The 12618-nt window shown below is 36.7% G+C and overlaps 1 protein-coding gene across 2 annotated transcripts; it reads left to right on the plus strand.

The window, feature by feature from the left end:
• LOC125874380 (phosphatidylserine decarboxylase proenzyme 1, mitochondrial) lies at positions 1 to 12269 on the plus strand. Of its 2 annotated transcripts, none has more exons than XM_049555260.1 (12): positions 1 to 313; positions 6502 to 6590; positions 6746 to 6796; positions 6905 to 6970; positions 7048 to 7108; positions 7263 to 7372; positions 7478 to 7731; positions 8297 to 8403; positions 9072 to 9139; positions 9344 to 9421; positions 10216 to 10338; positions 11922 to 12269. In XM_049555260.1, exons 1-12 carry the CDS (start codon positions 145 to 147, stop codon positions 12081 to 12083), a joined length of 1338 nt encoding a protein of 445 aa, XP_049411217.1. In that variant the 5' UTR covers positions 1 to 144; the 3' UTR covers positions 12084 to 12269. The 2 variants fall into 2 exon arrangements, with proteins under 2 accessions (XP_049411217.1, XP_049411216.1); XM_049555259.1 differs by lacking the exon at positions 1 to 313 and adding an exon at positions 3906 to 4182.
• The last annotated feature ends 349 nt before the right edge of the window (positions 12270 to 12618 follow it).

Genomic DNA, 12618 nt, shown 5'->3' on the forward strand with positions numbered 1-12618 from the left:
ACCCTATAGAGCAGTCAAAAATAGACGAACTCAGTGAATTTCTATTCCTTTAGCCAAAAACAGCCCTAATAAATTGCAATTCTTGTGACAAAATCAAAACTCAGAGCGCAAAATTTAGAGATTTAAACCCTGACAAAGAAGAAGATGAAATTTAGGGCTTCTCAGAGAATTCCTTGCTTCACTTACAATGGACGCTTCAGTCATACACATGCGCAGCGTTTCCATTTCACTACCTTTCTTCGTAAGGTACAAGCCACTGAAGCTCGAGCTTCGCTTAATCGTGGCGGAAGTAGTAGTAACAGCAGCTCTCAGGGTACAACTCTGTTTTTTTACTTCTCTGCTTGAAAGAAATTGTATATGGAACTTCAGTTTGAGTTGCATTTTAGTTCAGAATTATTTTGATACGGTGAGAACGTAGTGCAAGTTGTTATGTTACAATTAATAATACTTCTCATTCGGAATATCTAAGTTATAATTCTATAGATAAATTTCTGTCTGATTTATCTCTGAAAGTTAAGTTGTATCTGGTGGAATAATGAAGGTGTGTCCAAGCTTGCTTAGATACCACCAACACCAACAATCAAGTGTGATGTCATAGGTGGGATATGAGGAGGGTAGAGTGTACGCAAACAATACTGAGGTTGTTTCCGATTAAATAGATGGTTTGAACATCTGAAGAAGAGATGTGCAGATGCCCCTATAAGATGTGTGACATAGTTGGTCAAACCACTACCCTATAGAACTTACCTTTAAGTGTAGGTAGTACATTCTTATCACACCAAACACCAGATGCGAGCCTCTATTTAATCTACCTCACCCCAATATGATGTGTGACACCTCGTCAATCTCCATATTACCTTACACTACAAGTATTAAGTTTTTGGTCCTGCTCAACTTGAAACCTTTTGACTCCAAGTTTTTCGCCAAACCTCAAGGCTTACTGTTCATGAGGATGGCAAGATAGATAAATCGGTAAGACAAAAAATTAAGATAAGATGGTTGAGATGGAGGAGTACTATGAGATTCTATGTTATACCACAGTGTCTACCAAAGTGAAAAGCAAAATTTAGAGAACAGTTGTAAGATCAACAATGTTATAGAGGATACACATTATTTGTTTATATTAGAACTTCTACTTATATGAAGAAAAGATGGCTTGGACAATAAGTGGTTGTTTAAGAATGAACAATAGGACACCCAAGGGTGTGGCCTAGTGGTCAATGTAATGGTTGATAACCCTAAGGTCTTAGGTTCAAAACTCAACGGAGACAAAAAACACTAGGTGAGTCTTCCCATTTGTCCTACCTTGGTGGATAGAGTTACCCGGTACCCATTGCTGGTGAGAGGTGCCAGGTATCACATGGAATTAGTCGAGGTGTGCGAAAGCTGGCCCGACAACACGGTCATAAAAAAAAAAAGAAAAAAAAGAGCAACAGGTGTGATAGATTAATCGAAGATATCTTACCGTTCCATACTTGTGCACTTCATTTTAAACTTATACTACTAAGAATTGTGTTGTGAATCAAGTCGACTTTGTACGGGCCTATGTGTTAGGAATTTTGAATGAGACTGATTTATATGGAATTATTAGGCCGAGTAATATGCTGGAGAGTTTTATATGGGATCCAAGCCCAATTAGCTATTGTTAAAAAGGTCAAAGGATTAGAAAGAACGGTTATGCAAATTATGTCGAAGCTTTGGCTTTCAGTTATCTCTCATCCCCTTTCTCTGTTCTAGTATCCCATTCCCTTCTAGTTACCTTATTCTATGTTGATCTATCCGTAATTAGTGTGTTATTACTTTCTTGTATGTATTATACGTTGTAACTTGTATTCAGCGATACAATATATATAAGAATTTCTATTGGAAATCGGGTTTGTTTCATTGGTGCTTTCATCCAAAGGCCTCTCAAATGGAGGACCATAGAGTACTCAAGGATTTCGTTGATGATTCAATACGAGAAATAAAGGATTCTATTCGTAAAGAACTCACAGAATTTTGTTCGATGTTGCTGGAGGTTTTGGGGGAAAAGGCTACCTCTTTTGAACCCCAAAATACAGTTACAAATGCAAAATTATGGCAGTTTTGAGGCAAGAATCCGGAGGCTTGGATAGTCCAAGCAGAGCATTATTTCGATTTCCATAAAATTGAGGAAGATCAGAAGCTTAATGTGGCGTCGTTCTACCTTGATGGTGAAGCATTGAAATGGTACCAATGGCTATTTAGAAATAATCAACTAATTGATTTGCCACATTTTGCTGATAAGGTGAGAATTCGATTTAAACAAAAAGGATTTGAGTCCACGGGAGGGAGATTCGCTAATTTCGAACATGTAACATATGTGACGGAGTACCAAAATTGTTGTGAGGATAGCCTCGGTGAGTCAGGTTTACTATTCCCAAGTCACACATATGTTCATCCACAGTGGAGAAACATAACCAATTCACTTTTATCGCAATATAACGGTGAACAATCAGAATGCAAAAGCCATACCAATGCGCACAAGGTGTTCGGTGAATCGTCTGATAGGCACAAAGATGCAAATTCTCTCTGTACATCCAGTGAGCCTATTGAATTTTTCATTACCCCTAATGATCTGGTAAGTTCTATTTCCAAAATTGAAAATAGTTGTGGTGATGATGTTGAAAATGACGACAAGAATGATGAAGAGGAAATTGTAACCATAAAAAACAAACCTATAGAATTTGTGATTACAAATGCAAACAAGCCTTCATTCTGTATTAATTCTATAGTATCTACTACATGTGACCTTTCCATGTTTGATTTATGCAAAGCTTTAGATGATCGTTGGAATCAATTGTTTGCTTACCCTGTCGGGCTTGCTCAACGTTGGGAGGAGATGGCTTTTATTTCTTACATTTTCAATTATGCCAAACTTATGAGCAAAGTTACTAATGATGGTCGGAACTGGAACTATGTTGGCTGCTTTATTATTTTATCCTTGGACATGCGTCCTGAACTTGTTGAATGTGAGGGTTATGATCTTAAATGTTTGGGGTCTCTCAAAGTAATTTAGTTGGAAAGGGTATATTTTTACATGTACGGGATCCTGGAATACATCGGCAGTTTGTGAAGTTAAACAATTTGAATAGTGGCATTTTGTTCCACATCCAAACTCAAGATGTTCTTGTGAATATAAAGCAACTTAAGAGACCAATTTGCGTATTAACTATGCATCAACGAGAATCCTTCCTTGTTGGTGGTGGAATTGAAAAGTGGATGGTGCGTCGCTGGAATTCTTCAGAAAGTAGATCACCAACAACTCTTTGAAATCTTCGAACAAGAACATGAGCATGTTCTTGCAAAGTGGACGACAGAGCGATGTGGTAAATATAGATGGGTTGAAGATTTGGATGGTAATAATAAAATAAAATGCAATATGTGTCGTATAGTTGTCCATCAAGAATTCCAAGGAGTGAGCAATGCTCAGAATCTTACTTCATGGTTCTATCTAGCATGTGCAAAACTTGAATTTAAAAAAAGTTATTGCTTTTATCCAACCCCTTGTGGTATATTAATGGCAAGTGCTAATGCCTTTCTCTGGACCTATGTTACATTTGTATGGTCTCAGCTTGAAGTTGCTTATCATAATTTGGATACAATGATGAACCACATTAACCAGTACATCAGTGTGTTGACTAAAAACGAAATGGAAGCAACATTGTCATTGGAATTCCTGTCAGTCTGTANGAAAAAAGATAATTAATTCTATTTTAATTGTTTAAATTGATAACTACAAATACTTTTAGTATACATGACAATTAAAAAGGAAATAAAGAGAAGCAAGAGAGAAAAAAAAAAGATAACACGAAAGAAGCCAAAAATCGATTATCGAGATTGGTTTTTTTACCCTATAGAGCAGTCAAAAATAGACGAACTCAGTGAATTTCTATTCCTTTAGCCAAAAACAGCCCTAATAAATTGCAATTCTTGTGACAAAATCAAAACTCAGAGCGCAAAATTTAGAGATTTAAACCCTGACAAAGAAGAAGATGAAATTTAGGGCTTCTCAGAGAATTCCTTGCTTCACTTACAATGGACGCTTCAGTCATACACATGCGCAGCGTTTCCATTTCACTACCTTTCTTCGTAAGGTACAAGCCACTGAAGCTCGAGCTTCGCTTAATCGTGGCGGCAGTAGTAGTAACAGCAACTCTCAGGGTACAACTCTGTTTTTTTACTTCTCTGCTTGAAAGAATATGGAACTTCAGTTTGAGTTGCATTTTAGTTCAGAATTATTTTGATACTGTTAATGGTGAGAACGTAGTGCAAGATGTTATGTTACAACTAATAATACTTCTCATTCGGAATATCTAAGTTCTAATTCTATAGATAAATTTCTGTCTGATTTATCTCTGAAAGTTAAGTTGTATCTGATGGAATAGTGAAGGTGCGTCCAAGCTTGCTTAGATACCACCACCACCAACAAATCAAGTGTGATATCATAGGTAGGATATGAGGAGGGTAGAGTGTACGAAAACAATACTGAGGTTGTTTCCGATTGACTCTAGGCTCAAAGAGCTACAAAAAAGAGGTAGTAGCAACAAGTGGAAACAACAAGAAGATAATAATATAATCGAGGCTAAGGAACAACACATACTAATAGAAATATGAAAATAATGAAAAAGAAAAATAATACTAATACACAGAGAAGGAAAAGAAATTCGTCCGATTACCTACTAACCTCTACCCTAATTTTCAACCTCCTTGCTCTCCTATCAAGGGAAATATCTTCGGTGAGCTAAAGTTGTGTCGCATCCTGCTTAATTACCTCACAACAATACTTATTTGACCTATCTCTACCCCTCCTCAAGCCCACAACGACTAACCTCTCACACCTCCTTATAGGGTCATCTGCACATCTCTTCTTTAGAAGTTCAACCATCTCAACCTCACTTTTCGTATCATGTCCTCCAGGGGTCACTTGCACCTTGACCCGAATATCTTCATTTCTAATCTTATCTTTCTTGATATGCCCACACATCCACCTCAACATTCTCATCTCTGCCACTCTCATCTTCTGGACATGAGAGTTTTTGATCGGCCAACAATCCGTCTTATATAACATAGTCGGTCTAACCACTACCCTATAGAACTTACCTTTAAGTGTAGGTAGTACATTCTTATCACACCAAACACCAGATGCGAGCCTCTACTTAATCTACCTCACCTCAATACGATGTGTGACGCCTTGTCAATCTCCATATTACCTTACACTACAAGTATTAAGTTTTTGGTCCTGCTCTACTTGAAACCTTTTTGACTCCAGGTTTGTCGCCAAACCTCAAGGCTTACTGTTCAAGAGGATGGCAAGATAGATAAATCGGTAAGACAGAAAATTAAGATAAGATGGTTGAGATGGAGTAGTACTGTGAGATCTATGTTATAGCACAGTATCTACCAAAGTGAAAAGCAAAATTTTAGAGAACAGTTGTAAGTCAATAATGTTATAGAGGATACACATTATTTGTTTATATTAGAACTTTTACTTATATGAAGGAAAGATGGCTTGGACAATAAGTGGTTGTTTATGAATGAACAACAAGACACCCAAGGATGTGGCCTAGTGGTCAATGAAGTGGTTGAGAACCCTAAGGTCTCAAGTTCAAAACTCAGCGGAGACAAAAAACACTAGGTGAGTCTTCCCATTTGTCCTAACCTTGGTGGATAGAGTTACTCGGTACCTGTTATTGGTGGGAGGTGCCAGGTATCATGTGGAATTAGTCAAGGTGTGTGAAAGCTGGCCCGACAACACGGTCATAAAAAAAAAAAAAGAATGAGCAACAGGTGTGATAGACTAATTGAAGATATCTTACCGTTCCATACTTGTGCTCTTCATTTTAAACTTATGCTTCTAAGAATTGTTGTGTCAACTAGTAGAATTATGTTTATCATTTGAGTACAGTTCTTGGTCAAAGTTAACATTCAAAAGGTTGGAAACTAGATTCTGATGGAAGGTCAAAACTCCTAAAATAGTCAAGTGAATATTCTATTTGGAATCAGGAGAACTTTTACCAATGTGAAGTGTTGTGTTAAATAAACTCAGTGGATTGGAATGAAGTTGGTATAAAATATTGTCTTGTGGCTTATCCATATTGGTATATGAATTAGCACATAAACAAAATAGAGCACAATGACTGATGTGGCAAATTCCAAACTAACTCTAGTGAAAGTGGAGCTGATAGCTGGAGTGAGCTGCACCTTCTGTGCTTTTCCTTTCTTCTTTATAGTTTTTTGTTTAGTAATGGCATTATATATAAGGTTTGTGTCTGATGGTGATTTTCATGATAATCTTTTACATGCCCAAAACAGCTATTGTGAACAGCTGAAAATTCAGTTTGGTTCTTGGTTCCTTGCATTTTTAAAACTATGTATAATACTCCATATTACTTGATAATGCTTAATCGTGTTACTTATTCACCTGCCACAATATTATCATTTGGCACAGCAGCTGAAATTTGAGGCTTCTGGTTTATGCAGGTAACACTCTTTTGTTGCCTGGTGCAACAGTCGCAACTATAGTTATGCTTGGTCTTCTCCATGCTCGACGTCTCTATGATGATCAGAAGGTATTTTTCTAACTCATAAACCTAGTGAAATAAGTGAACTATTGCCTATTGGGGCTCTCTTTCAGTTTGTGTGAAATCAGATGACATGAAAAAAGATGACATCAAATTAAGGTATGTCTCTCCCATGGAGTGTCCTAACTCTCTTTGTGTTGCAGATTGAAGATGCAAGAGAGAAAGGAATTTTAGAATTCCAGCCTGATGTAAAGGTAAGAATTCACTTCTTTCCTATGCTATTGATCTTTTAGCTTACCACATTATTCTATGTAGTTTTCCATGTTGAACTTACTGGAAATAATTTGCCTTCTCAATTGTAGGCTACTTTCATGAGATTACTTCCACTACGCTCCATCTCTAGATTCTGGGGTACCTTGACCAGTGTGGTAAGTCTATCAATTTTAAATAACAGAAGATTCGGCAAAGTCCTTCATCAACTTGACTCCATGCTATGTTCGTCCAGGAACTTCCGATGTGGCTGCGTCCATCTGTGTATAAAGGATGGGCTAGAGCATTTCATTCAAGTAAACAGTCTTTCTAGTTTCTACTTCGTGATGCTTTGAGCATTCTTCTTACATATTGATGCTTTAGATATTTATAGTTCTTCTATGACACAGTGCAAATAAAACTAAGCTTTTGGCGATGGCAATATTTATAGAACTCGGTTTTTGAATCCAGACTTGGAAGAAGTAGCACTGCCTTTGGAAGAGTATGCATCTTTACGAGAGTTCTTTGTCAGAAGATTGAAAGAGGGTACCAGACCAATTGATCCAGATCCCTGTTGTCTGGTAACTGGTAACCAGCTTCCTAGTTATCTGTTGATTCTCTTGATGTTTCAAAATATTGCAGATCATCAAATTTGCTGATCTTTCTGAGTTGGTATGTGGTTGTAGATTAGTCCAGTTGATGGAACTGTTCTACAATTTGGAGAGTTGAAAGAAGTTGGCGCTATGATTGAGCAAGTCAAAGGATTTTCTTATTCTGTTTCTTCGCTTCTGGGTGCCAGCTCCCTCCTTCCCATGAGTGTGGTTGATGACAACACTAATCAAGATGGTGGGCAAGAAGGTTCTATGGATGATATGAATCAGAAGTCCTGGTGGAGAGTTTCATTGGCTTCTCCTAAAGTCCGAGATCCTGCACCAGCACGGTAACCACAGGAATGTTAACCGTGTAATATGCTGATATCTACATTGTACTATAACATGTAAACGCTTCAAATGTATTATCAAAATGTCTGTTTCCTGTAACTAATCATCTCTTGATGCATACCACTTGTTGATAGAATAGGCTATTTAGTACCTTTAACTGCCATGGTACTTGTTGATCTGCTCTAGGATGCTTCTTCCATATTAATTTTCTACCAAAAGCTTAACTCTGTCTAGTACTTTTTAAGAACTGTATATTTATATTCTTAAACCGTTCTTGGATAACGTACTTATCCAAATATCGTAATAATCTTGTAATGGAAATGAGCAGCTATAGTACTAAACTTATCCAACAAAAAAAAAGTGCATCTATACTACTGGAGAAATTATAATCAGTATGTGTAGTTAGCAGGTGCCTAATAACATGTAGTAGTTAGTCATCAGCTGAACCTTTATTCTTTTCTCCTTTTAGATTTTCTACTTTTTGTTCGCGTTGGATTGTAATTGCTTGATGATAAACGAGAGAGTGCTAATTAAATTTTAAAACTGAAAATTAACTTATTGCAGCCCAATGAAAGGTCTCTTTTACTGTGTGATTTACTTGAGTCCTGGAGATTATCATCGCATACACTCACCAGCTGATTGGAATGTTTTTGGCCGTCGACATTTCTCTGGTAAGTCTTTGCATTTGCATCCATAGGTTAAGAGGAGTTCATCCATCATAGTAGGCTCTCATTGTCTGTGTTGTTTTCTGTTTACCTATCCCTGATCACTTCACCTAGCCCCCTCTACCGACCCTGCCTAAAAAGTCACATTACAATGATATGCGAAGGCTACACTTAGAAAGGCTCTTTTGGGGAGTATAATTTGTTGATACATCAATATTTGCGGCTTCAACAAATGAGGGGTCAGTGACAAGTATTCTCTCTGTTTACATGCATCTGCTAACAGTGTTTGATGTGATAATGAAAATATATTATGTGTCTGACCACTAGTATAGAGAACTTTACCATAATAACCATTGTGGTTGTATACAGTCAGGTACTTTACCCGACTGGAAAATGTATCAAATATTATTAATTTGCAAAACTTAAGGCCACTCGTGCGACTGAGTTGCCTGTTACAGAATTTTGTGACTTGTTATTCTGAATGTCTAATTGGCCAAATAATTTTTTAGATCTTTCAAGACACTTCTTTGGGATCATTTTCACTTGATATCAAGCACAAGTCCACTTCCAAAGTCACCATCTCCTCCCATTGAAAAAGAAAATTTGATGCATGTAAAGTCTTCCTATTCAATTTCCTACCTGCAGTTAATTTATTCGATTCATTTGTTTGATAGGTCGTCTCTTTCCCATGAATGAACGAGCTACGAGGACAATAAGAAATTTATATGTGGAGAATGAAAGGGTAAATTCAGGTTACCTTATGCTAAAATTGTGTTCTATTCCCTGATTGTCCTGATCTTTTTGAGATGGTGGCTTCTCTATAAGAGGTTATATAGTAATGGTAGTAGTAGTAGTTGTTCTTATTGTTGTTCTTATTGTTTGCAACAGAAGCAAGTTATGCATAAATGTATCATCTCATGGAATGTTTGTTTTAACCATTTATCAGGTTGTGCTTGAAGGTAAATGGCAAGAAGGTTTTATGGCAATGGCAGCTGTAGGTGCAACGAATATTGGTTCCATTGAGGTTAGCTACGATACTTGTGCCGTGGCGATACACTAATTTTGTATAACGAAGTGTGCCAGCTATCTGTTTGGATACAAGTATCCATTTTTTCTCTCTAGACTATATTCTTAGGCAGACTGACCACTGGAGCTTTTTCATTATCAAGCTACTCAATTTGGGTAAGATAAACTCAGAAGGGGGGTTATTTGTTTATTAGTTGCACAAAAATTTGTGACCAGTCCTCTAGGCTTTTGCACTGTATGTACAATTGGATAGGTGCCTTAGTGAACATGTTATGGCTACCTTGTAGTTTCACAAAAAAAAAAATTCCCTCTGGGTTAGTAATGACCTAAATAATTTGTCTAAGCAAGTTGTGACATTTGAGTACATTGCCATGGCTATGACTTTTTGTTAGGCACCATGACTATGAAATTTAAAATGTAAAATAGCAAGGACAAAATTTCCTGAGCTAATTGTAATGCAGAAATAGAAAGAAAAAAAATTGATTTGGATGACCAAAACAACAGGATAGGGATCAGCTTTTGTTTGGTCATGCAGTGTCACCAAGCTTGCCATTAGAAACCCCGGTAGTAACCAGGCTAGCTAAGCACAACTGACTCATGTTACATGTAACTAATCAACCAAGAGATAATAACGAGTGTGGAAAACTCATAGGAAATCACAATTAGCTCATTGAAGACGGATGCACCAATAGTATGGATGAAGAACATGATAGATACCCATTGCAGATCCCACCATGGCCTTCTGCCTTCATTTGGTTCTAGTTGACTCAGTACTGTTTTCTGATGTTTCAGCTTTTCATTGAACCAACTCTGCGAACAAATAGACCATGGAAGAAGCTGCTACATCCAGAACCTCCTGAAGAACATGTATACGAACCTAGAAGCACTGGTGTTTTGCTGAAGAAAGGAGATGAGGTATGATCCTTAAGTCTGACGTTGTTTATGAACAGAAAAATGCATGCTACATTTCAATTTTGTGGCATCTTTTGAGTATGCCAAATATCATGATAAAATCAAATTAATGGCAAGTTGACGATGTTTGCATGAGAAATAAATCCTATTTTTGCAATGAACAGCAAAAATCTGTTCTTTCTTTTTATATCATATGGTTTGTACTGCTCGTGAACAAACCTGGTGTTGCAAGGATTTGCTGTTTGAGTATTAGGCTTGTAATGCAGATAGTACCAAACTAGATTAATGATCTCCTCTTCTTTTATTTCCTCCTTTTTAATAAGATTTTATAATTTATATCATGTGCATCTAGTTGACTGCCATTTCTTCTTCTTTGAGCATTTCTTGGTTGAGATATCATGTGCATCTGTAGTTAATTTCAAAAAGTGATATAAACAGGAACAATTGACTGACTAGAAAATGAGGAGAAATGAACTTCTCTGGAGGACTTATAGGGTCTTTCTAACTAGTACCATTGTGGCACTAGCCAAGAAATTGATTTTGAAGTGCTCATTCATAAGTTTGCTATTTTGTACATGGATATTGAGGATATGAGAATATTTGGGTATTTTGTGTATAATTATATGTTAATACCTTATTGTCAAAATAATAGTATGCCAAAATATCTTACTGATAGGCCTTATATAGCTGGGAGGAAGCAAGTGTCCTTGCAAAAGACAAAATTAGATGGAGAATTGTCCCTGCTTCAATATGGTGGGCAATCTGGAAAGAGAAATTCCAGATGTTTTGAAGGCATAGAAAATAGTGTGCAGGAAGTTGAAACTAAATTGCATTTTGTTGTTATGTTTTTGGTGTAATCAATTTTACTCAAAAGACACTACCTCTATAGTTGATGTTTTAGATTCATTATAGAAATAGAGTAATGGAGTCTGGAGTGAATTTGTATATGAGGTTTGAGTACAACCCATGTACTTTTGTGATATAATACAAAGTTACCAAGTTAAAAAAAANATTGTCAAAATAATAGTATGTCAAAATATCTTACTGAGAGGCCTTATATAGCTGGGAGGAAGCAAGTGTCCTTGCAAAAGACAGAATTAGATGGAGAATTATCCCTGCTTCAATATGGTGGGCAATCTGGAAAGAGAAATTCCAGATGTTTTGAAGGCATAGAAAATAGTGTGCAGGAAGTTAAAACTAGACTGCATTTTGTTGTTATGTTTTTGGTGTAATCAATTTTACTCAAAAGACATTGCCTCTACAGTTGTTTTAGATTCAATATAGAAATAGAGTAATGGAGTCTGGAGTGAATTTGTATATAAGGTCTGAGTACAACCCATGTACTTTTGTGATGTAATACAAAGCTACCAAGTTCAAAAAAAAATATATCTTACAATTAGGTTCTCTCGTTTGTTGATCCGATGAGAATTGACAAGCAGTAGACCAATATGGTGATAATTAGGGATAGATAATTAATTTTCAGCTCTAATGCTCAGCGAGCCGTGATAGCCCCTTTTTCCTTAGCTTTTTCAATCAAGTAATTCTCTATTCAATAAATACTCAAGTTTGACCTTCTAACTCTGCAGCTAGCAGCTTTCAATATGGGTTCAACAGTGGTTCTAGTCTTCCAAGCTCCGATCTTACAACCTTCTGCAGATAAAAGCACATCAGCGGAATTCAGTTTTTGTATTAAAAAGGGAGACCGTGTCCACATGGGAGAGGCCCTGGGCAGGTGGCATGATCCCTAGTTACAATATTTCAATTACAGAATTAAGGGTGGTAAGTTTGTATTATAGAAAAGCCTTCTAGAGAAACGCTTTACAATTAGGTAGATTACTTAGTCTGAAAAGGTCTTCATTCTGTTACAATAGTATGAGGTAACTCCATTTTAAGGGTGATATGAATGGGAACTCAGGTTCTCTTTTGCTCAGAAACTATATCTAGTCAATTTGATAACTTTGGGATATGATGACACAGACATATGCCTGTGGAAACACTGCCCCCTCCCCCTCATGGCCTCGGGGAGTAAGGTTAACGATTTTTACGGAAGTGTTTGAAAAGAGTTTCATTTAAGAGCTGTTTCCTGAAGCAGTTTTGAGGCTTCTTTTCCAAATAAAGTTACTTACAAAATGCTTGAAAATCTTCAAAGGATTACCAGTATCGAGTATCTTTTTACACCGAGTTAGAGGGAAGATTGGTCACACTTCATAAAAGTAATAGAAAATCACCCTTTGTTTGAAGGCATTTTTTCGTTTGTTTAGATCTATCCTTCGTTGTATATTT

Source organism: Solanum stenotomum, chromosome 8 (assembly GCF_019186545.1).
Source record: "Solanum stenotomum isolate F172 chromosome 8, ASM1918654v1, whole genome shotgun sequence".
Taxonomy (NCBI): Eukaryota; Viridiplantae; Streptophyta; class Magnoliopsida; order Solanales; family Solanaceae; genus Solanum; species Solanum stenotomum.

What these genes read in the sequence shown, in the direction of transcription:
- LOC125874380 (XM_049555260.1), top strand. Translation starts at nt 145, where the DNA reads ATGAAATTTAGGGCTTCTCAGAGAATTCCTTGCTTCACTTACAATGGA. An exon ending in TAGTAACAGCAGCTCTCAGG is followed by an intron (nt 314 to 6,501) that starts GTACAACTCTGT and finishes TGGTTTATGCAG; the next exon opens with GTAACACTCTTTTGTTGCCT. An exon ending in TATATGTGGAGAATGAAAGG is followed by an intron (nt 9,140 to 9,343) that starts GTAAATTCAGGT and finishes ACCATTTATCAG; the next exon opens with GTTGTGCTTGAAGGTAAATG.